The following is a 25247-nucleotide window of genomic DNA, read 5'->3' on the forward strand; positions in this document are numbered from 1 at the left end:
TTTAAACATGAACTTCCTATCCCCCGGAAGCCATTCTGCTTCCTCTGGGTCTGAGTGCTCTGGGGCCTCGTATAAATGGAACCGTACCGTGTCTGGCCGGTTTCACTTGGCACCACTTACTTCAGAGTCCATCCCCTTGTGGCCTGTGCCAGGACCCCCTTCCTTTCTGAGGCTGAGTGGCGCCCACTTCCTTCAGGATTCACCCCGCTGTGGCCTGTGCCAGGACCCCCTCCCTGTCTGGGCTGAGTGGCGCCCACTTCCTTCAGGATTCACCCCGCTGTGGCCTGTGCCAGGACCCCCTCCCTGTCTGGGCTGAGTGGCGCCCACTTCCTTCAGGATTCACCCCGCTGTGGCCTGTGCCAGGACCCCCTCCCTGTCTGGGCTGAGTGGCGCCCACTTCCTTCAGGATTCACCCCGCTGTGGCCTGTGCCAGGACCCCCTCCCTCTCTGGGCTGAGTGGCGCCCACTTCCTTCAGGATTCACCCCGCTGTGGCCTGTGCCAGGACCCCCTCCCTCTCTGGGCTGAGTGGCGCCCACTTCCTTCAGGATTCACCCCGCTGTGGCCTGTGCCAGGACCCCCTCCCTCTCTGGGCTGAGTGGCGCTCATTGCGTGTACACACCACGTGTGTTTGTCTGCTCTCGTGCTGGTGAACCTTCGGGTGGTTTCCACCTTTTGACTTTTGTGAACAATTGTGCACTTAATTTTACTCCTAAGCAATGAACTGTCTCTTGCTGTGGGCAAGGTGGTCTCCAGGGCCCTTGATGTAAGGCCACTGGCTGTCACTCAAGAGCATCCTGGCCTGTCTGCTCCTGCGGGTGGTCTTGGTCCTAAGGACTCCCTGGATTTTATGCCAAAGAGGAAGGGTCGCTATAGAATTAGGGGACAGAGTCTACTCGCTTAGGCTCCTACAGCCTTCTCTGGTCTGAAATGCCAGGGAGGCTTCCAGGGAACGTGGAAATGGAGCAGATGGCTGGGGTGGTACGTTTCCTTACATGGTGGTGGTCCGTGACTCACTCCCCCCACACACACGCACACACACTAGTCACAGACACATGTACACACGTGTCCACACACACAGACACAGGCTCTTGCTTTCCCACTGCTGTGACCTCCTTTATTTTCTCAGGTGAAGCTGCCACCTGGGGTGATGTACCAGGTGTTCACACTCGCGGGTGTGGGGCACCGGGCAGAGAGCCTCGGGCTGGAAGGTCACAGGAGGGGCGCCTGGCTTTCCTTCTGGGACCAGAGGGGCAGGGTCTCTGGCTCAGGCGCCCCTGTGCTTAGTCCCCCGGGGCCAGGCCTTCCCGGAGAGAGCTCTTCAGGGCGCGGCTTCAGTAGCGCGTCTGCGAGGGGCTCTGGCGGGAACACGCGCTGCAGGGGCTCTCAGAGGGGGTCTCTGCACCAAGGAGGCACCGTCGGCGCGCTCCCTAGGTTCATGCCCTCTCCCGGGCCCTGGCCGGAGCACCCAGGAGCCCGTGGTCCCACCTCCCCCGCGCTCGCGGCCCAGGGCGGGATCCACGCCCGCTGACCGCGTCTCTTCTTTCCCTCCCTCCACCTCCCACCCGGGTTCCCGTCTGGCTGTCCTTGGCATCTACCGTCTGCCTCTCGCAGGGGAAAACCTAGGCTTCTGGGAAGCCTGCGAGGACCTGAAGTACGGTGATCAGTCCAAAGTCAAGGAGAAGGCGGAGGAGATTTACAAGTGAGCATGAGCCGCGCGGGTGCAGAGGCCCCCCACACCCGGCTGGTCCTCGCCCTGCGCTCGAGGTCAGACTGGGCGGAGGCCCCACACATCTCGGGTCGGGCAGTCAGTGCACCTCGCGTGTGGCCGCCTCGCCGCGGCTCTGGGGGGGTGGGTCCCACTGTTTGCTCTCTAGGAGGTTGGGAATTCTGAAGTTAAGCACATTTCACATTCCCAGTGCTGGCGGGGAAGTCTTCTTGCTTGTAGGAAATGTTGCTTGACAACTTGTTCAGATGCTTGAGTATTCTGGAAAAGGGCCCCTTTCACCCCAGGGTTGGGGGGGGGTCGAGTTATGTCTGCCAGCCCCTCTCTCCCGAGCAGCTGGGAAGGTTCCATTCACTGACTTGGTTTGGCTACTTTCTTTTTAAATCTTAAATTCAGTTTTGGCCTCACTGCACGGCCTGTAGGATCTTAGTTCCCTGATGAGGGACGGAACTCACACCCGCTGCAGTAGAAGCAGGGGGTCTTCACCGCTGGACCATCCCCGGGGACTCCCGGCCTGGCTCCTTCGGCTGACATTCTCCTCCCGGTCTCAGGCTGTTCCTGGCCCCCGGGGCAAGACGGTGGATAAACATAGACGGCAAGACCATGGACATCACGGTCAAGGGGCTGAAGCACCCCCACCGCTACGTGCTGGACGCGGCGCAGACACACATCTACATGCTCATGAAGAAGGTAGGCAGGGCTGGCCGAGAGTGCGCCGGGAAGTCCTCCCGTCCCCGGGAAGTCCTCCCGTCCCCGGGAAGTCCTCCCGTCCCCGGGAAGTCCTCCCGTCCCCGGGTACCCGGATGCAGGGGAAGGGGCGTGCGTGGCCGTGGCCGGAAGTCCTCCTGTCCTGGGGTGCCCGGATGCAGGGGAAGGGGGCGTGTGTGGTCGTGGCCGGAAGTCCTCCCGTCCCCGGGTACCCGGATGCGGGGGAAGCAGACGTATGTGGTCGTGGCCGGAAGTCCTCCCGTCCCGGCTCCCGGATGCGGGGGAACAGGGACTGTGTGGTGGCGGCCTTCCTGCTGTTGGGTGCAGAGCTGTCCGCAGTGTCAGGGCTGGCCCCTCCCTGTGCTCCCGAGCCCTCTGGCCAGGGAGGAGCAGCTGCTGCGGCTGAAGCCCTCTCAGGGCTTCTCACTCTGCAGTTGAAGGGCCGTCCTGACAGAGTGACTGCACCAACTTCCGTTCCCACCGTGCGTGCGGGAGGGTCCCCTTCTCTCCACATCCTCTCCAGCGGCTTTTGCTTGCAGACTTTTTCATGATGGCCGTTCTGACCGGTGTGAAGTGACGCCTCGTTGGGGTTTTGCTTTGCATTGCTCTGATAATTAGTGATGTTGGGCATCTTTTCCTGTGATTGTTTGGCCATCTGTCCGTTAGTTCTTCTGCCCACAGCTCTCGTGACTTTTGCTGTCACTGCCTAGTCTTTAGAATGGTGCCATTTCAAGAAATTAAAATCTATTCCCCATTGGTTGCTGAGAAGTTCTCCCAGTTGTTGCTCTGGGCTTTCTCCTGTATTTGTTGGGACTGAAGTTTGCAGCTGGTTTGGGTGAGGCAGCATTCAGGAAGTGACTTCTCTGAACCTGCCCAGGGTCCCAGGAAATAGCCACACAAAGGAGTCTGGGCTTCCCTGGTGGCTCAGACGGTAAAGAACCTGCCTGCAGTGCAGGAAACCCAGGTTTGATCAAGAAGATGATCCCCTGGAGAAGAAAATGGCAACCCACTCTGGTATTCTTGCTTGGAGAATCCCATGGACAGAGAAGCCTGGAAGGCTACAGTCCACGGGGTCACAGAGAGTCAGATATGACTGAGTGACTCAGCACAGCGCTGATCAGGTGAAATGGATGCTGCCGGCCTGGGGACCACACTTGAGAACCCTGGCTTTTGATATAGATCTGAATGCCTTGAGCACAAGGAAACAAATCCTTTCAACTCCGGTCTCGCTGCTGGGAGGAGGCTGGGGAAAAGGCAAGTGTATTCTTTTGACTGGACCCTTTCCTTCTCATAATTTTCGTTTTTTTCTTGTTCCTGCCAGGACTCTTATGCTCGCTACTTAAAATCCCCAATCTATAAGGAGATGCTGGCCAAAGCGATTGAACCCCAGGAAACTACGAAGAAAAGGCAAGTGGAATGGGCTGAAATCGCTCATGGCCTGCTGTTTTGTTTACAGGGAAAGGAGGATCTTTTTCAGCCAAATGGCTATTTTCAAGATATTTTCTGGATGAAAATATTGAGACCGGGAGGCACTCGTAGGGTCTGGCCGCACTATGGGCTTCACCGCGCTCTGAAAGCTGCGGGCGAGATGCGCGCGCTCGTTGCTGCCAGTCAGTTTGTTTTCCTAACGGAAAGAGTCTTGATTATCAAGTGGAATAATGACCTTTATTACAGATGGAAGCATTGCATTGGCCTTTCAATTGGCACACTTCTCCACTCCAAGCTGGTGTTTAGGAATTAATTTAGCTGTGTCCTGGTAACGTCCTTCCTGATGGCTCAAGACTGTGGGAACAGGGGCAGATCGCTCCTGAAGGAAAACGCTGGACCTTCAAGGGGACGAACAGGGGAGCTCTTCTTGCTGACCACAGGGGACTGCCTTTCATCAAGTCCCTCTGTCCCTTTATTCATGCTCACCTTCCTCACCGGAGATGTGAATGTCCGTCTGGCAGCACTTGGGCAAAGGATAAAACGTCCTGAGGGGCAGTTTGAACTCTTTGGAGGTGAAAAAGAAAATGCCAGAGGGATTTAAGATTCAGAAGAGTAACCAAACAACAGCTTGAACAAAGATTTGGGACTTTGGCAGTTTTCCCAGCCCCAGGGCTTGTCCTCCCTGCCCGCCCCCCCCATAGATGCTTCCCATTTGTTAGCTCAGCCCCACACCAGGCGCTTTTCCAGCGTCTCCAATCAATCCAGAGGAGGGGCCGGTTGGACCAGAGCCTTTCTCAGAAGAGCTTTAAAAGACCCCAAGTTGATTTCATTTTTGAGGATAACGGCCTTGTTATGAAAAGGAGAGAAAGGAGGTCTTGGTGGTGCTATTCTCCTAGGTTTACGGGGTAAGGACGGGAGTTCAGTGTCCCTGGGGACCTGAAAGCTCCTTCTTTAAGCCACAAGAAATCGCCACAATAGCTTCAGACGTCCTGCCAGAAAGCAGTAGGAGAGGGAGGGGAGCGTTGTGTGCCTCTGTCCAGATGTTTTTAGGTTGGCACAGACCTGAGAAATCAGCCGGGGTCTCTTGTGGGGTGCCTGGGCGCTGGTCCGGGGCGGCGCTGGACCGCGGGTGCAGCGCTCGGCTTCAGGGTCGAGGACCGCGGTCTGGGGACGCTGTCGGGGCTCTGGGTAGCAAGCGCAGCCTGGGATGGCAGGGGCTGTGAGTGTGACCCATGACTGTCAGGCGTGAGACAGTGCACGAAACGGAAGGTTTCCAGAGCAAGTTAAGTGGAGCTCCAAGCAGGCAGGGCTGGGGAGGGGGAGACCGAGCCTCAGGCACGGCTCACAGGTCGGGGGTGGTTCCTGCCCCGTTGGATACGGAAGTTCCATGCCCCGGCGGATACGGAAGTTCCATGCTCCCGAAATTTGGAGAGGTCCTAGGCCTGAAGTCGCCCTTTGTGGCTGAAATGCTTCTTCTCCAAGCCTGCTCACGGTCGCCTCCATCACATACCCGGGGCTGTGTCCTGGCGCCCGAGGTGATGCTGGACAGTGTGGTCTTGGAGATGCGTGGGTGGCGCTGGTGGAAGAGGCGGATGGTCGACGCATGCGCACAGGGCCGCCAGCGCATCCCCGGGCCTCCCGCCCCTTCCCCTTGCTCTGCCGGTCCCGCCTCGCTCTTCGATGGCCTCGCACTTTCCTTCCTTACCAGAACCTTGACTTTTGAAAACAAATGCTCCAGTTCTCCCTGGGGGGCGAGAGCCCTTGGGCTTCCAGTACCCAGGCCCCCTTGTCCCTTTCTTTCCTCTAGGAAGCTAAGGGGACACGTTGGTTTCCAGACACTGGCGGGTGGTGTGTGCTCGGCGCTGCCCAAGCCCTCTGGCGGCCTCTAAGAGCTGATGGCACTGGGCCTCACTCAGGCCCCATCCTCCCGCGGTTGGGGGGCCTCCCCAGGAGGATGAGGGGCCTCGTCCCGCCAGGTGTCCAGTGCTGCGCTCCGCCGACCACCCCTCTTCCCTTCCAGCTCGAGCCTCCCGTTCATGCGGCGGCACCTGCGCTCCAGCCCCAGCCCCGTCGTCCTCCGGCAGCTGGAAGAGGAAGCCAAGGCGCGGGAGGCGGCCACCACGGTGGACATCACCCAGGTCATGAGCAAGCTGGACCGCAGGAGCCAGCTCAGAAAAGAGCCGCCCCTCAAATAAACTCACAGCTGCTTCCTCCCCGGGTGGGGGAGGCAGGGCTGGAGGAGCCCTTTCCGCATTCGTGGGGCGGTGGGCCGCTCGGGTTCACGCTGATTCCTCAGACCCCCGTCCTGGGCTTCCCCCTCCCCCTCCAGCTCCCCAGCGGCCTCAGGTGGGTAAAGGCAGGGGCTTGGGCACCTGACAACATAGCTGTGACATCTGCCTGCGTCCCTCCGGACCCCTTGGGGTGAGAGCCAGAGAGAAAAGCCGCCTTCTGAACCGCCATTGGCTTCGGGTCGTTCAGAAGGGCCCTCCCCGCCCTCCGCATAGTTCTTCAGGCAGGTTTGCTGTTTGTTTCCCGTGGCTTCAGGAAGCTCCTCCTCCAGTCTCTCCAAATTAGACTTTGTCTCTAAAGCAGTTGGAAACCCGCCCAAGGGGCTGCTTCAAGGTTCCTCCTCAAAGCAGCCCAGAGAAGCTCTGCCGACACAGTTCTGTTGAGAGTGTTCTCAGTCCTGAGTTGTGAAGGCTGGTGGGGTTTATCCTTCGTTCTTGCCTCCTCGCCCCCTGTTACACGATGCCAGGGGAATTAGTAGCTTGTAGGAATGAAGGACTCAGGCAGGAGGCCTCAGGATGGGTCCAGGCAACACGGAGCATCTTTCTGGACAAAGGATGAAGGCGCTGATGTCTTCATTCGTAGGAGGGATGGTTGGAGGTCTGCGACATTTTCAAAGTGAGTCAGGGTCAACGATAGTTCTCTTCGGCTGTTTTCTAGATGTTGGTGCTTCCCTTCTTTATAGCTTTAGGTTGGGCGAGCCTGTGGCGGGGCGGCATGCTCTGTTGTTCCCAGGCAGAGACCAGCCAACGCTCTGAAAGAGCAGCTGGAGGGACTTTGTTCCCCTCGCCTTTGGAGAATGCTAGAGTCCTCCTATAGGGGGCGCCTCAAGGAGAAATTGCAGCTGATGGACCTCTTGTAAACGGACACGAGGGGGGACAGTACCTTACTATCTGGAGTCTAACGCTGTGGGTCTAATCAACTCTGCATGAATGCATTATGTGAGTGGATAGATGGATGACTTGATGAATGGGTGGATGGATGGATGGATGTGTGGATGGGTGGATGGATGGATGGATGGATGGATGGATGCGTGGATGGGTGGATGGATGGATGGATGGATGGATGGGTGGATGGATGAATGGGTGGATGGATGGATGGATGGGTGGATGGATGGATGGATGGATGGATGGATGGATGCGTGGATGGATGGATGGATGGATGGATGGATGGATGGATGCGTGGATGGATGAATGGGTGGATGGATGGATGGATGGGTGGATGGATGGATGGATGGATGGATGGATGGATGGATGGATGCGTGGATGGATGGATGGATGGATGGATGGATGCGTGGATGGATGAATGCGTGGATGGATGAATGGGTGGATGGATGGATGGATGGATGAATGGGTGGATGGATGGGTGGATGGATGGATGGATGGATGGATGGATGGATGGATGGATGGGTGGGTGGATGGATGGATGGATGGATGGATGGATGGATGCGTGGATGGATGGATGGATGGATGGATGGATGGATGGGTGGATGGATGGATGGATGGATGGATGGATGGATGGATGGATGCGTGGATGGATGAATGGGTGGATGGATGGATGGATGGGTGGATGGATGGATGGATGGATGGATGGATGGATGCGTGGATGGATGGATGGATGGATGGATGGATGGATGGATGCGTGGATGGATGGATGGATGGATGGATGGATGGATGGATGCGTGGATGGATGGATGGGTGGATGGATGGATGGATGGGTGGATGGATGGATGGATGGATGGATGGATGGATGGATGCGTGGATGGATGGATGCGTGGATGGATGGATGGATGGATGGATGGATGGATGGATGGATGGATGTGTGGATGTGTGGATGGATGGATGCGTGGATGGGTGGGTGGATGGAAGCGTGCATGAGTGGATGGATGGAGGGATAAGTTGATGGATCAGTGGACGGAGCCTTGGGTTCGGAGAAGGCCTCCTAGGTTTTGGTCCTCATTCTCCCGCTAGCCATGTAGTCTCAAGCAAGTCTTTTCACCTCTATGCTTTGTGATTTGTGAACTGAGGCTTTTGGGCCAGATCCATGCTTCTTAGACCAGACTCAGTGAATTCCAGGAGGATACCCAGCCCGGGGCATCAGTTTTACTTGAAGATTTGGAATGGGAGGAAAGATAGATAATTTTTAAAATTTCGCATTAAAATAATCATGAATATATTATGAATTAGACTGCAAGATGTACATGAATTTTTAAGATGAAATTTGAGACATCAAAGCCATCTCATGCCTGGCTGTGGCAGATTCAGGCTCTGCCCTCAGACTCCCGGGACAGCGTGGCTCCCCGGCTCTCCTGCTGTTTGTCCTACTTTCAGGGGAAAGTTTGCGAAGCATGATCTGGAGGTATTTGCCACCCCTTGTAGTTACCGTGTGTGAGCTGAGGTTGTGCACCCAGCAGAGTGGGGGTGGCTGGTGGGCTTGTCGAGGTGCACCTTGGACCTGCAGGTCGTGGAGTGTGTCTTGCTCATCTTTGACTCAACCGTTCACCTGCCCATTCGTCACTTGGGAGACGTGTCTGCCTCACACGGCTCTCATCCTCCAGCAGAGTACTGGGTGCTCCGGGTCAGACACGTAGTAGGTCTGGCAGAAATGCTGCTGGAAACCTCATGTCAGACACACAAGGACCCCACAATCCAAGCAGAGGCATGGGCATGTCAACAGAGTAGGTTATCATTCTTTACTGGACACGTGAGCCCCGCCTGAAGGAGGGCAGATGACACACGTCTTCGCTTCTGGATGGCAGCAGTTACATCCCACACGCACCTTTTATTTATATCCTGTTATTATTAGAGTTAGGTTACAATATTACGTTGGCTTCATGTGTTCAGCATAGCGATTCAGTGTCTTTATAGGTTATACTCCGTCTAAAGTTATTATGGAGCATTGCCCGTACGCCAGTCCTGTGCGTTACACCCTGGCATCTGACTTATTTTATACCCAGTAGTTTGTGCCTCTTAATCCACATCCACCAATGGATTTTAAGCACTCGGTTTGTGTGGCAGCCTGTAGTAGGGGCTCTGGCCCAGCTACAAAAGTGGACAGATGTTTTCTGCCCTCATGGGGCTGACGAGGGTGTGAACAGCCACACACAGGCAGAGTGCGTCGAGGCTGGGCAGTGTGCAACACGGACGTGCTGCAAGAACACGGGGGCGGGAGAACTGTCTGGCCTGGGGAGTCAAGGGGTCTACCGGGAAAGTCTCATGTTCCATAGGAGAAGCCGCAGGTCCCTCCCCAGTTCTGAGGTCTCGGAAGCACGCCTGCTTCTGGACTCCAGCCGCGGCCCTGCCCCGCCGCCTCTGCCTCTGCTCGCCATCCCTGTTCGCCCCGCAGGGCCTCTGACTCTCAAGTGATACGAAAGCGGTATTTACCTGGGCAATATTGCTGCCACATTTAGATCACCGTCATACTCCTTATTATGCCCTGCACTTAGGCACCGTCTCAGCTGTGTTAATCTCGAATTTTAGAGAGTTTGAGTTTCTCTACCCATATGGGGTATATCTGATGCTAGAAGCTAAGCTGTGCTACAGAGTGCCAGGGTTCTCTCTGTAGAATTCCAGTTTGAAGCTTGGCTTTTAGAAAGAAGAATGCTTTTGTTGTGAGCATTGAGTGGGAATACACGGGCTAGAGAGTCGAGTAGCGTGCTTTGGAAAATGTTCGGCGTGAGTGCTCAGCAGGTGCTGGCTGCCGTGAGCAGCGTCGCTTCCATTGTTACGGTTACTATCCTCACTGTCATCCTCACCACCCGCACCACCGTCATCATCACCACCACCATCACCTCCGCCACCGTCATCACCTCCGCCGCCGTCACCACCTCCGCCGTCACCACTGCTGTCCTCCCCATCACCACCATCCCTAGAAGCTTCATGCTCTTGAAGCACGTGCTCCCTTGCGTGTCTGTGTTGCCCAGTACTGTGACTCACCATTCTTGATCATTTAGGGCATGTAAAGCCTTGCTGACCCAAACCATCTCGCCTCTGTCCTCACTGAGAATCCGGCTCTCCAGGGACCGCTGGGATATATCCGAGGGGAGGAGAGCGGGGCGTCGATGTCCTGTGGTCTGCCTGCAGCTCCTGGGAGAGGGCTGACCAGCAGCAGGCACTGACTGATCAGGCCGTGGTGGGAAGGCTGACGGTGGGCGGGGGCAGGGGAGATGACCAACAGAAGAAACGGGGAGTGGGCCCGTGTGGATTTTCCCCCGCGGGGTCGAGTGTGCTCACTTGCTTTGGGGGACAGCGGAGACAGGGAGAATGAGGGGGCGGGAAGGGGGGGCTGGTGCAGAGCATGCAGCCCCGGAAGGCAGCCCCCTCCTCCCACCTGCTCCCAGGAAGTGGCCACAGGGTCTCCTCCAAATTCCCAGCTGGCTTCTGGACGGGACGTGAATGGCATCCCTGTACCATCTGCTTTGCCTTTCATTAAAGCCTGAGCTCGTGTTCTCATGTCAGCGGCCCGCTCCACGCCATCGCCTTCTCCCGGGAAAATAAACAGCAGCACAGAATGAAGCTGAGCTCGCCATCACTGCGTCTCTGTCGTCTCATTTCTCTGCCACACACCTTGGATGCGCTGCTTTGCCGTGTTACGCCCGCGGTGGGTGTGGCCTGGGCTGCCGGGGCTGTGGCGAGGGGGGATCGTGGTGGGAGCGGGCGGAAGAGGCATCTTGCCTGAGTGTCCAGGGCCTGTGGGCTGTATCCAGGGCTGCCCCCCCAGAAGGAAGGATCTTCTCAGAACAGGTGAGTGAAGCCGGACGGGAGCTGCCTGTTTACCTGTCTTGGGGAGGAGCAGGTGCTGGGGGAGGGGGGTGGGCTGGGGGAGAGCCTGGAGTCAGGTGGGGGTGCGTGCCGTCAAGTCCCCTGGGTCAGGCTGCCTCAGCTCCGTGGGCCTCAGTGTTTGAATCTGTGAAGTGGGGTCATAACGGGAGTTGACCACAGGCTGAATGCATGAGGTTTAAGGAGATGCCCTGGGGTGCGGGTGTCCTCGGTGAGCTGGAGGGAGGAGAACCTTGCTGCCCCCCATCTCTCTGAACAAAGCCTGGTCTCAGTTTGGCATATTGGCCCAGCACCCCAGGTCCTGCCCAGGCCCTGTAGGCAACAGGCTGGCAATGCAGATCAGTAGGCAAGAGGGCTTTGAGGGTTACATGGACCTGGGGTCAGACCCTCATTTGGTCACGGTATGAGTTAACAATCGCCGAGTAACAAGTTCGCACCAACAGCCACCACTTGCGAGCTCACGGCTGGCCGGGTGAGGCTTGGCAGGAGTTCCGGGCACACACTCCAGGTGTCTCTGCGCTGTGTGGGTTCTTACTGGGGGCTCAGGAAGAGTCTGCTTCCAGGTTGTTGGAAGGATCCCATCTCTTGTTGTAGGACCCAGGGCCCCATTTTCTGCTGGCTGCTCTCAGCTTCCAGAAGCTGCCCAAACTCTTTGCCACCTGCTCCCCACTCTCCATCTTCAGAACCAGCCATGGAGAACCCCGGCTCAGTGGGCCTTTATCACGAGCCTCTGACTTCTGCCTCTGGCTTCTAGGCTTGGGACTGAAGGGTTCAGTGAAGAGCTCAGTGGCGCCAGAGTGATTCAGAGTCCCCTATGCCACATCTCATGGGAAGATCGTGGCGGTGGCTGCCCAGCACATGCCCGGCGCACACCCATCCTGAGGTCTTGGTGGCCACCTTAGAGTTCTGCATTCTGCAGTCAGCGGTTTGCAGTGGGAGCCTGGGGACGGTACCAAACCGCTCCGGTCCTCAGCATTCTGGTCTCTAAAACGTGGCAGCTGTGGATTCGCAGGGAGCTGGCACAGAGTAGGTCTTCATAAACCACAGGGCCACACGCCTGGCACAGAGTAGGTCTTCATGAACCGCAGGGCCACACGCCTGGCACAGAGTAGGTCTTCATGAACCGCAGGGCCACACGCCTGGCACAGAGTAGGTCTTCATGAACCGCAGGGCCACACGCCTGGCACAGAGTAGGTCTTCATAAACCACAGGGCCACACGCCTGGCACAGAGTAGGTCTTCATGAACCGCAGGGCCACACGCCTGTCACAGAGTAGGTCTTCACGAACCGCAGGGCCACACGCCTGGCACAGAGTAGGTCTTCATGAACCGCAGGGCCACACGCCTGACAGTCGCCTCCCAAACCCTCCATCAAGGCCATTCCCTGAAGACTGTCCTGCAGGGGAGACGTGAGTCCCTGTAGGAGGTGGCGTCAGAAGCACAGGGCTCAGCTCCTCACACGACCTGGCTCTTGCTTACTTGCAAAGCAGCGCCCTCGGTGTTTGTGAGGCCCCACCCTCAGGTTCCCCTCTGGTGGGTCTGGGGTGAGTCTGGGGTCTGCATTTATAACGGACACCCAGTGCGATGCTGACCTGTAAGCATCCATTGGGCATCACACATGTAAACTGTGGAGTCAGTGAGCCCGGTTGCAAAGCCTGCTGACCATCCCTGCATTCCTGGGCTTGGCTCCTGGAAGCTTTAGCTTTCTCATCTGTAAAATGGGCATAGTAAGTGTTAGCTGCTCTGGAGGAGGTACCTGCAATAATTCACTTCAAGTTTGCAGCCCAGAAACTCGAATTTCTGAGCTTCTCAAGCATGCTAACAATAATCACGATGGTGATTAATAAGCATAATAACCCAGTGGCTCTGGGTCAGGGCCTAGGCTCTGGATGGTAGGCCTGTCTGAGCAGTGGATCAGCATCGGTGGCTCTGAGCTGCTGTTTCAGAATCTTGCTTGAGCTTCAGGGAGCAGGTGGGAAAAAGTGAGGCCCCCACACCACCCCCAGGGCTAAGCCCTGGTGGTTTCCAGGCCTTGCTTTTCTTCTGAGGGCTGCTGGGGGCTCTGCCTGCCCACCCTTCCCTCTTCAGGCTGGGGCCTGCACCCTCCTCAAGCGTGTGGGTGCCCGCAGCCACCCTCCTTCGGGCCCAGACGATGCCCAGGCCCCCAGGGCAGACGCCCCTCTGGGCTGCACGACTGTGACGGTTTCATGGAGGGCTTGTGCTTCCCTGAGGCCAGTCCTGTCTTGGAGGCAGTGTTAGTCCAGCTCTCCCGGGCATGGCTCCGGACCCGCCCAGCCCCCAGCCCCCAGCCCCCAGCCCCCAGCCCCCAGCCCCGACCACACGGGGCTACGAAGTGCTGCACAGCTGTGGCGGCAGGCCCTGGGGGACACAAGCCTGGCGGGGGAAAGGTGAGACAGGCGAGCCTCCCTGCCCAGGACTCGGATCCTGACGCCCCCATCTGCTCGCTCGGAGCTCTCGGGCTCCTTCAGCTGACGGTGCCCCGGTTCCCCGCTCCCGGCCCGCTGGTCAGGGAACCAGGGCCGAAGCCGCCCAGGGCGGTTGCCTCAAGGAGCCGCCTTATCTGTGTTTCCAGTCTCCTCCTCCGCCGGGGGCCCAGGCCCTGCTGCGGTGCCCGTGGGAAGCGCAGGAGAGGGGGCGGTGGGCGTGCGTCAGGGCTCAGGATGCGGCGGCCGGTGTCAGGCCTGGAAGGGTCCGCACAAGCCAGGGCTCCTTGCGCCACCTCCAGTGCTCTCAGGAAAGGGGTTCACATGCCTGCGGACCACAGGTGGCACCGAGGACACAGGGAGACAGGATGATGCTCGGTGGGTGGAGCCGAGCTTGTGGAGGGTGGAGTTGATGGGCGAGGGGAAACCCCAGCCTGGCCCCCCGGCTCCCAGGCCTGGAGGAGCCTCCAGCTGTGCCCTGCGGAGGCGGCCAGGGCTTGGGGAAGCCTGTGTGAGGCTGTGCCATCCTCCCAGGGGGCTCGGGGCACCCCTCCCCGGTCCCCAGGGGCAACCGGTGGGGGCCTGGGCTCCAGCCAGGGAGGGGCCGAGTGGGCAGGGGGCAGCCCGCAGCGGGGCCAGCTGCGCCCTCACTCCCGGTCTCTCTCCTTCTCTGCAGCCCGGCCAGCGCCTGGCCCCCAGCCCCCACCTCGCTGTGTACACCGGAACCTGCGCGCCCCCCTCTCCCTCTAGCCCCTTCTCCCCGAGCTGCCGCTCCCCAGGAAGGCCCTTTCGCTCGCCCAGCCGCTTCATCCGGCGGCCCAGCAGCACCGTCTGTCCCTCACCCATCAGCGTGGCCCTGGAGGGCTCCCCGGGCTCCGAGCGGGCGATCGGCGGGACCACCATGGACCAGCCCCGGCCCCGGGCCCAGCCCAAGGCGCGCATGCGCCTGTCCCTCGGCCGGTTCCTAAGACGAGGCTGTTTGGCCTCCCCGGTCTTCGCCCGGCTCTCCCCGAAGTGTCCCGCTGTGGCCCATGGCAAGGTGCAGCCCCTGGCGGATGCCAGCCGGCAGCTATCACGACCGAGGTCCCGGAGAGCAGCCAAGTAAGGATGGAGGGGGTGGTGTGTGTGTGTGTGGATGCGCACTCATGGGGAGTGTGTGCACACACATGGGGATTGTGTGTGTGCACTCGGGGATTATGTGTGTGCACACGGGATTGTGTGTGCACATGGGGAGAGTGTGTGCACACGGGGATTGTGTGTGTGCACACATGGGGAGTGTTTGTGTACACACGGGGATTGTGTGTGTTTGCACATGGGGATTGTATGTGTGGACAGGGGATTGTGTGCGCACAGGGATTGTGTGTGCTCATATGGGGAGTGTGTGTGTGTGCACACGGGATTGTGTGTGTGCGCGTGCACATGGGATTGTGTGTGTACATGGGGATTGTGTGTGTGTGCACACGGCGATTGTGAGTGCGTACGTGGGGAGTGTGTGTGTACACACGGAGTGTGTGTGCACACGGGGATTGTGTGCGTGCACACGGGACTGTGTGTGTGCACATGGGGAGTGTGTTTGTGCACATGGGGATTGTGTGTGTGCATGGGGAGGGTTTGTGTATACTCGGATTGTGTGTGTGCAAATGGGGATTGTGGGCATGCACACGGGACTGTGTGTGTACACATGGGGACTGTGTGTACACACGGAGATGGTGTGTGTGCACAGGAGACTGTGTGTGTACACATGGGGAGTGTTTGTGTACACATGGAGATTGTGTATGTGTGCACACGGGGATTGTGGGTGTATACATGAGGATTGTGTGTGTGCACACAGGGATTGTGTGTGTGCACAGGAGACTGTGTGTGCACATGGGGATTGTGTGTGTATGTGCACACAGGGAGTGTGTGGGCACACAGGATTGTGTGTGTGTGCACATAGGGAGTGTGTGTGCACACTCAGGGATTCTGTGTATGTGCACAGGGGAGTGTGTGTGTGCATACCAGATTGTGTGTGTGCACACGGGGATTGTGTGTGTACAGATGGAGAGTGTTTGTGTACACACGGGGATTGTGTGTGTTTGTACATGAGGATTGTATGTGTGGACGGGATTGTGTGTGTGCACCCGGGGATTGTGTGTGTGTGCACATGGAGATTGTGAGTGCACATGTGGGGATTGTGTGTGTGCACACGGGGATCATGTGTGTGCACAGGGGGATTGTGTGCATGCACACGGGACTGTGTGTGTGTACACACGGGGATTGTGTGTGTTTGTACATGGGGATTGTATGTGTGGACAGGGGATTCTGTGTGTATACATGGGGATTGTGTGTGCTCACATGGGGAGTGTGTGTGTGCACACGGGATGGTGTGTGTGTGCACATGGAGATTGTGAGTGCGCACGTGGGGAGTGTGTGTGTACACAAGGGGATTGTGTGTGGGCACACAGGATTGTGTGTGTGTGCACACGGGGATTGTGTGTATGTGTGCACATGGAGATTGTGAGTGCGCACGTGGGGAGTATGTGTGTGCACAGGGGGATTGTGTGCATGCACACGGGACTGTGTGTGTGTACACATGGCGAGTGTGTGTGTGCACACAGGATTGTGTGTGTGTGCACCCAGGGATTGTGTGTGTGTGCAGATGGGGATTGTGAGTGTGCACGTGGGTAGTGTGTGTGAGCACAGGGGGATTGTGTGCATGCACACGGGACTGTGTGTGTGTACACATGGGGAGTGTGTTTGTGTACACACGGAGATAGTATGTGTGCACAGGCGACTGTGTGTGTGCACATGGGGAGTGTGTGGACACACGGGATTGTGTGTGTGCGCACAGTGGATTGTGTGTGTGCACACAGGGATTTTGTGTGTGTGCACTTGGGGAGTGTGTGTGTGCACATGGGGATTGTGTGTGTGTGCACACGGGATTGTGTGTATGTGTGAACATGAGAATTGTGTGTGTGCACACGGGGAGTGTGTGTGCACACACGGGCTTGTGCATTTGTGTGCACACGGGTGTCTGGTGAGGACCCAGGTTCTGTGGTCTGGGGTCTAGGGCCTGGGGGCTGGGCAGATGGAGGGGGCAGAGTGCTGGGTGAGGAGGATTCTGGGAAAGCAGACCCCCATGGAGAAACCTTTGGCCTCCAGACCCTTTCCAGACTCAGCGCTTCCCTCTGCTGTCTTTCTGGGGGAAAGGAAAGTGAAGTGACATGGAAGTAATTCAGCCGAGTCTGACTCTTTCCGTCCCCTTGGACTATACAGTCCATGGGATTGTTTTTCTTTTCCATCTTTCCCCCTTTCTATTAAGATGCTCTTCCAGGCTTCTCTGGTGGCTCAGTGGTAAAGAATCCACCCGCAATGTAGGAGACCCAGGTTCAATCCCTGGAGGAGGGAATGGCTGCCCACTCCAGTATTCCAGCCTGGAGAATTCCATGGACTGAGGGGCCTGGCGGGCTGCAGTCCATGAGGTCGCAAAGAGTCAGACATGACTTAGCAGCTAAACAACAATGCAATCCTCTTCCACTCGCCCTGCGGCACCTAAAACCTTGGCCTAATGAATTTGTTGCATTTTTTAAAGGTCAGGGAATTTCAGTGGCAGTGGTGGGACCCACAGGTGGTGCTGGGCGACCGTCCCCTCCCCTGCCTTGGGGGCCCTCCCCTCCCCTCCCACCTCCTGCACACATCTGCCCTGGGGGGCACTCAGTGGGGCTACAGGGGGCTGACAGTGTACAGCCTCCATTCAGGGCTGGCCCCTGTTATCCCCACTATGGGCGGCAAAGCAAGACGGACCTCTGAGAGCCCCTGCCCCGAGGCAGCTCTCTGGGTGAAGAACAGGAGCTCCAGGGTGCACTTGCGGGCTCCGGGCCGGGACAGAAGGAAGAGTTCCAGACAACGCAACACAGAGGCAGCCCCGCCTTTGCTCGGTCTGGGGGGAGACAGCGCGGAGCACCCCCCACCCTGTGCCACGCTCCTGCGTTTTGGCCACGCGTGGCCTTGGAGATGGAGGCTCCGTGCTGAGGTCGTAGGTTGCCATGGATACCCAAGTCTCCAGCCTTGTCTGTGCGCTGTGTGTCCGGGGTGGGGGGGATCCAGGGGGAAAGAACTTGTCTGTCGATTCCTCCGGATGGGCTCTGCTGAGAGGATGCTCTAGTCTGTGGCCACGGCAGTCTCGGGGCTTCTGCAAGCCTCTGTGCTCAGTGCCATCACTTCATTAGAAGGCAGCTTAAAGGGGCTGAGGCCTGGGTCCTGGTTGTTCTATAGGAATGTATAGAATTCATCAAAACAGAAAAAACTGAAGCCCCTTGAAAAGGGAAATAAAGTGTTCTCTGAATTATCCTTCATTCAGCAGGAGACAGAGCCTCCCTCGGCACCCAGTGAAAGGGGTCCCCCCCAGCCCCGAGTGGGTCGCCGCACACACAGCTTCCAGAAAGGCGCCTGGGTCTGTGCCTCCTCGGGGGGTCGGGTGAGCCGGGTGTGGTGACCTTCCGTCTCCACACACCTGCTCTGCTCCTGTGTCTGAAGCTTTTTCCAGATCAAGATGGACGTGCCCATGGGGAGTGGGGCCTGCCTGAGAGCACGAGGTGACCAGGCCGCAGAAAAGGAGGTCGTCTGCCCCTGGGAGAGCCCGGTGGAGGGCCACGCTGGCTGAGCCCGGGGCCTTGGGCCAGGAAGCCGCTCCCACAGACTCGGCAGGATGGGGCCACGGGGCCCGCTGGCTCTGGGACCAGAGTGCATGAAGATCACACGTGGGGGCCAGAGGGTCAAGATGGCTGGACCCTGCAGAAGAGCGCTCTGGGCGGGTGCCCCGTGGCTGGCCCTTCCCTTGCCCCCGTCTTTCCTCCTGTCATCAGAAGACAGGCATGTGCACCAGAGGGCTTGACCTGCTGCCTTAAAACCAATAAAAGGCTACCTTGTCGGAGTGCTTTTGGATTGGAATGCTAGCGGACGTCTACTTTGATAAGCCATCTATGAGTTCTTGCCTGCTAAGTCCCTCCAGTCGTGTCCAACTCTTTTGCGACCCCATGGACTGTAGCCCCCCAGGCGCCTCTGTCCAGGGGATTCTCCAGGCAAGACTACTGGAGTGGGTTGCCTTGGGCTGCTCCAGGGGCTCTTCCCGATCTGGGGGTCAAACCCTGGATCTCCTGCGTCTTCTGCACTGGCAGGTGGGCTCTTTACCACCAGGGCCACCGGGGAAGCCCTTTACGGATCTCACTTATGCCGTAAACTCAGGTCTCCCGCGTTGTAGACAGACGCTTTACCCTCTGAGCCACCGGGGAAGCCCTTTACGGATCTCACTTATGCCGTAAACTCAGGTCTCCCGCGTTGTAGACAGACGCTTTACCCTCTGAGCCACCGGGGAAGCCCTTTACGGATCTCACTTATGCCATAAACTCAGGTCTCCCGCGTTGTAGACAGACGCTTTACCCTCTGAGCCACCTGGGAAGCCCTTTACGGATCTCACTTATGCCATAAACTCAGGTCTCCCGCGTTGTAGACAGACGCTTTACCCTCTGAGCCACCGGGGAAGCCCTTTACAGATCTCACTTATGCCGTAAACTCAGGTCTCCCGCGTTGTAGACAGACGCTTTACCCTCTGAGCCACCGGGGAAGCCCTTTACGGATCTCACTTATGCCGTAAACTCAGGTCTCCCGCGTTGTAGACAGACGCTTTACCCTCTGAGCCACCTGGGAAGCCCTTTACGGATCTCACTTATGCCATAAACTCAGGTCTCCCGCGTTGTAGACAGACGCTTTACCCTCTGAGCCACCGGGGAAGCCCTTTACGGATCTCACTTATGCCATAAACTCAGGTCTCCCGCGTTGTAGACAGACGCTTTACCCTCTGAGCCACCGGGGAAGCCCTTTACGGATCTCACTTATGCCATAAACTCAGGTCTCCCGCGTTGTAGACAGACGCTTTACCCTCTGAGCCACCGGGGAAGCCCTTTACGGATCTCACTTATGCCATAAACTCAGGTCTCCCGCGTTGTAGACAGACGCTTTACCCTCTGAGCCACCGGGGAAGCCCTTTACGGATCTCACTTATGCCATAAACTCAGGTCTCCCGCGTTGTAGACAGACGCTTTACCCTCTGAGCCACCGGGGAAGCCCTTTACGGATCTCACTTATGCCATAAACTCAGGTCTCCCGCGTTGTAGACAGACGCTTTACCCTCTGAGCCACCGGGGGAAGCCCTTTACGGATCTCACTTATGCCATAAACTCAGGTCTCCCGCGTTGTAGACAGACGCTTTACCCTCTGAGCCACCGGGGAAGCCCTTTACGGATCTCACTTATGCCATAAACTCAGGTCTCCCGCGTTGTAGACAGACGCTTTACCCTCTGAGCCACCGGGGAAGCCCTTTACGGATCTCACTTATGCCATAAACTCAGGTCTCCCGCGTTGTAGACAGACGCTTTACCCTCTGAGCCACCTGGGAAGCCCTTTACGGATCTCACTTATGCCATAAACTCAGGTCTCCCGCGTTGTAGACAGACGCTTTACCCTCTGAGCCACCGGGGAAGCCCTTTACAGATCTCACTTATGCCATAAACTCAGGTCTCCCGCGTTGTAGACAGACGCTTTACCCTCTGAGCCACCGGGGAAGCCCTTTACGGATCTCACTTATGCCATAAACTCAGGTCTCCCGCGTTGTAGACAGACGCTTTACCCTCTGAGCCACCGGGGAAGCCCTTTACGGATCTCACTTATGCCGTAAACTCAGGTCTCCCGCGTTGTAGACAGACGCTTTACCCTCTGAGCCACCTGGGAAGCCCTTTACGGATCTCACTTATGCCGTAAACTCAGGTCTCCCGCGTTGTAGACAGACGCTTTACCCTCTGAGCCACCGGGGAAGCCCTTTACGGATCTCACTTATGCCGTAAACTCAGGTCTCCCGCGTTGTAGACAGACGCTTTACCCTCTGAGCCACCGGGGAAGCCCTTTACCGATCTCACTTATGCCATAAACTCAGGTCTCCCGCGTTGTAGACAGACGCTTTACCCTCTGAGCCACCGGGGAAGCCCTTTACGGATCTCACTTATGCCGTAAACTCAGGTCTCCCGCGTTGTAGACAGACGCTTTACCCTCTGAGCCACCTGGGAAGCCCTTTACGGATCTCACTTATGCCGTAAACTCAGGTCTCCCGCGTTGTAGACAGACGCTTTACCCTCTGAGCCACCGGGGAAGCCCTTTACGGATCTCACTTATGCCGTAAACTCAGGTCTCCCGCGTTGTAGACAGACGCTTTACCCTCTGAGCCACCGGGGAAGCCCTTTACGGATCTCACTTATGCCGTAAACTCAGGTCTCCCGCGTTGTAGACAGACGCTTTACCCTCTGAGCCACCGGGGAAGCCCTTTACGGATCTCACTTATGCCGTAAACTCAGGTCTCCCGCGTTGTAGACAGACGCTTTACCCTCTGAGCCACCGGGGAAGCCCTTTACGGATCTCACTTATGCCGTAAACTCAGGTCTCCCGCGTTGTAGACAGACGCTTTACCCTCTGAGCCACCGGGGAAGCCCTTTACGGATCTCACTTATGCCATAAACTCAGGTCTCCCGCGTTGTAGACAGACGCTTTACCCTCTGAGCCACCGGGGAAGCCCTTTACGGATCTCACTTATGCCATAAACTCAGGTCTCCCGCGTTGTAGACAGACGCTTTACCCTCTGAGCCACCGGGGAAGCCCTTTACGGATCTCACTTATGCCATAAACTCAGGTCTCCCGCGTTGTAGACAGACGCTTTACCCTCTGAGCCACCTGGGAAGCCCTTTACAGATCTCACTTATGCCGTAAACTCAGGTCTCCCGCGTTGTAGACAGACGCTTTACCCTCTGAGCCACCTGGGAAGCCCTTTACGGATCTCACTTATGCCGTAAACTCAGGTCTCCCGCGTTGTAGACAGACGCTTTACCCTCTGAGCCACCGGGGAAGCCCTTTACGGATCTCACTTATGCCATAAACTCAGGTCTCCCGCGTTGTAGACAGACGCTTTACCCTCTGAGCCACCTGGGAAGCCCTTTACAGATCTCACTTATGCCATAAACTCAGGTCTCCCGCGTTGTAGACAGACGCTTTACCCTCTGAGCCACCGGGGAAGCCCTTTACGGATCTCACTTATGCCATAAACTCAGGTCTCCCGCGTTGTAGACAGACGCTTTACCCTCTGAGCCACCGGGGAAGCCCTTTACGGATCTCACTTATGCCATAAACTCAGGTCTCCCGCGTTGTAGACAGACGCTTTACCCTCTGAGCCACCTGGGAAGCCCTTTACGGATCTCACTTATGCCATAAACTCAGGTCTCCCGCGTTGTAGACAGACGCTTTACCCTCTGAGCCACCGGGGAAGCCCTTTACGGATCTCACTTATGCCGTAAACTCAGGTCTCCCGCGTTGTAGACAGACGCTTTACCCTCTGAGCCACCGGGGAAGCCCTTTACGGATCTCACTTATGCCGTAAACTCAGGTCTCCCGCGTTGTAGACAGACGCTTTACCCTCTGAGCCACCGGGGAAGCCCTTTACGGATCTCACTTATGCCGTAAACTCAGGTCTCCCGCGTTGTAGACAGACGCTTTACCCTCTGAGCCACCGGGGAAGCCCTTTACGGATCTCACTTATGCCGTAAACTCAGGTCTCCCGCGTTGTAGACAGACGCTTTACCCTCTGAGCCACCGGGGAAGCCCTTTACGGATCTCACTTATGCCATAAACTCAGGTCTCCCGCGTTGTAGACAGACGCTTTACCCTCTGAGCCACCGGGGAAGCCCTTTACGGATCTCACTTATGCCATAAACTCAGGTCTCCCGCGTTGTAGACAGACGCTTTACCCTCTGAGCCACCGGGGAAGCCCTTTACGGATCTCACTTATGCCATAAACTCAGGTCTCCCGCGTTGTAGACAGACGCTTTACCCTCTGAGCCACCTGGGAAGCCCTTTACGGATCTCACTTATGCCGTAAACTCAGGTCTCCCGCGTTGTAGACAGACGCTTTACCCTCTGAGCCACCGGGGAAGCCCTTTACGGATCTCACTTATGCCATAAACTCAGGTCTCCCGCGTTGTAGACAGACGCTTTACCCTCTGAGCCACCTGGGAAGCCCTTTACAGATCTCACTTATGCCATAAACTCAGGTCTCCCGCGTTGTAGACAGACGCTTTACCCTCTGAGCCACCGGGGAAGCCCTTTACGGATCTCACTTATGCCATAAACTCAGGTCTCCCGCGTTGTAGACAGACGCTTTACCCTCTGAGCCACCGGGGAAGCCCTTTACGGATCTCACTTATGCCATAAACTCAGGTCTCCCGCGTTGTAGACAGACGCTTTACCCTCTGAGCCACCTGGGAAGCCCTTTACAGATCTCACTTATGCCATAAACTCAGGTCTCCCGCGTTGTAGACAGACGCTTTACCCTCTGAGCCACCGGGGAAGCCCTTTACGGATCTCACTTATGCCATAAACTCAGGTCTCCCGCGTTGTAGACAGACGCTTTACCCTCTGAGCCACCGGGGAAGCCCTTTACGGATCTCACTTATGCCATAAACTCAGGTCTCCCGCGTTGTAGACAGACGCTTTACCCTCTGAGCCACCTGGGAAGCCCTTTACGGATCTCACTTATGCCATAAACTCAGGTCTCCCGCGTTGTAGACAGACGCTTTACCCTCTGAGCCACCGGGGAAGCCCTTTACGGATCTCACTTATGCCGTAAACTCAGGTCTCCCGCGTTGTAGACAGACGCTTTACCCTCTGAGCCACCGGGGAAGCCCTTTACGGATCTCACTTATGCCATAAACTCAGGTCTCCCGCGTTGTAGACAGACGCTTTACCCTCTGAGCCACCGGGGAAGCCCTTTACGGATCTCACTTATGCCATAAACTCAGGTCTCCCGCGTTGTAGACAGACGCTTTACCCTCTGAGCCACCGGGGAAGCCCTTTACGGATCTCACTTATGCCATAAACTCAGGTCTCCCGCGTTGTAGACAGACGCTTTACCCTCTGAGCCACCGGGGAAGCCCTTTACGGATCTCACTTATGCCATAAACTCAGGTCTCCCGCGTTGTAGACAGACGCTTTACCCTCTGAGCCACCGGGGAAGCCCTTTACGGATCTCACTTATGCCATAAACTCAGGTCTCCCGCGTTGTAGACAGACGCTTTACCCTCTGAGCCACCTGGGAAGCCCTTTACGGATCTCACTTATGCCGTAAACTCAGGTCTCCCGCGTTGTAGACAGACGCTTTACCCTCTGAGCCACCGGGGAAGCCCTTTACGGATCTCACTTATGCCATAAACTCAGGTCTCCCGCGTTGTAGACAGACGCTTTACCCTCTGAGCCACCGGGGGAAGCCCTTTACGGATCTCACTTATGCCGTAAACTCAGGTCTCCCGCGTTGTAGACAGACGCTTTACCCTCTGAGCCACCGGGGAAGCCCTTTACAGATCTCACTTATGCCATAAACTCAGGTCTCCCGCGTTGTAGACAGACGCTTTACCCTCTGAGCCACCGGGGAAGCCCTTTACGGATCTCACTTATGCCATAAACTCAGGTCTCCCGCGTTGTAGACAGACGCTTTACCCTCTGAGCCACCGGGGAAGCCCTTTACGGATCTCACTTATGCCATAAACTCAGGTCTCCCGCGTTGTAGACAGACGCTTTACCCTCTGAGCCACCTGGGAAGCCCTTTACGGATCTCACTTATGCCGTAAACTCAGGTCTCCCGCGTTGTAGACAGACGCTTTACCCTCTGAGCCACCGGGGAAGCCCTTTACGGATCTCACTTATGCCATAAACTCAGGTCTCCCGCGTTGTAGACAGACGCTTTACCCTCTGAGCCACCTGGGAAGCCCTTTACGGATCTCACTTATGCCGTAAACTCAGGTCTCCCGCGTTGTAGACAGACGCTTTACCCTCTGAGCCACCGGGGAAGCCCTTTACGGATCTCACTTATGCCATAAACTCAGGTCTCCCGCGTTGTAGACAGACGCTTTACCCTCTGAGCCACCGGGGAAGCCCTTTACGGATCTCACTTATGCCGTAAACTCAGGTCTCCCGCGTTGTAGACAGACGCTTTACCCTCTGAGCCACCGGGGAAGCCCTTTACGGATCTCACTTATGCCGTAAACTCAGGTCTCCCGCGTTGTAGACAGACGCTTTACCCTCTGAGCCACCGGGGAAGCCCTTTACGGATCTCACTTATGCCGTAAACTCAGGTCTCCCGCGTTGTAGACAGACGCTTTACCCTCTGAGCCACCGGGGGAAGCCCTTTACGGATCTCACTTATGCCGTAAACTCAGGTCTCCCGCGTTGTAGACAGACGCTTTACCCTCTGAGCCACCGGGGAAGCCCTTTACGGATCTCACTTATGCCGTAAACTCAGGTCTCCCGCGTTGTAGACAGACGCTTTACCCTCTGAGCCACCGGGGAAGCCCTTTACGGATCTCACTTATGCCGTAAACTCAGGTCTCCCGCGTTGTAGACAGACGCTTTACCCTCTGAGCCACCGGGGAAGCCCTTTACGGATCTCACTTATGCCGTAAACTCAGGTCTCCCGCGTTGTAGACAGACGCTTTACCCTCTGAGCCACCGGGGAAGCCCTTTACGGATCTCACTTATGCCGTAAACTCAGGTCTCCCGCGTTGTAGACAGACGCTTTACCCTCTGAGCCACCGGGGAAGCCCTTTACGGATCTCACTTATGCCGTAAACTCAGGTCTCCCGCGTTGTAGACAGACGCTTTACCCTCTGAGCCACCGGGGAAGCCCTTTACGGATCTCACTTATGCCGTAAACTCAGGTCTCCCGCGTTGTAGACAGACGCTTTACCCTCTGAGCCACCGGGGAAGCCCTTTACGGATCTCACTTATGCCGTAAACTCAGGTCTCCCGCGTTGT

General features: G+C 57.1%; 1 protein-coding gene across 4 annotated transcripts in view; it reads left to right on the forward strand.

The window, feature by feature from the left end:
- Window positions 1-18279, forward strand: part of RGS9 (regulator of G protein signaling 9) — a 73595-nt gene extending 55316 nt beyond the window's left edge. For all 4 annotated transcript variants that reach the window (XM_060395082.1, XM_060395081.1, XM_060395080.1 and 1 more), the window contains 6 exons: window positions 1613-1700; window positions 2276-2414; window positions 3754-3839; window positions 5881-5998; window positions 14044-14468; window positions 17883-18279. In XM_060395082.1, coding sequence (XP_060251065.1) covers window positions 1613-1700; window positions 2276-2414; window positions 3754-3839; window positions 5881-5998; window positions 14044-14468; window positions 17883-18009 — 983 coding nt within the window. In that variant the 3' untranslated portion in view covers window positions 18010-18279. The remainder of the gene's footprint in view (window positions 1-1612; window positions 1701-2275; window positions 2415-3753; window positions 3840-5880; window positions 5999-14043; window positions 14469-17882) is intronic.
- The last annotated feature ends 6968 nt before the right edge of the window (window positions 18280-25247 follow it).

Source organism: Ovis aries, chromosome 11 (genome assembly GCF_016772045.2).
Source record: "Ovis aries strain OAR_USU_Benz2616 breed Rambouillet chromosome 11, ARS-UI_Ramb_v3.0, whole genome shotgun sequence".
NCBI lineage: Eukaryota > Metazoa > Chordata > Mammalia > Artiodactyla > Bovidae > Ovis > Ovis aries.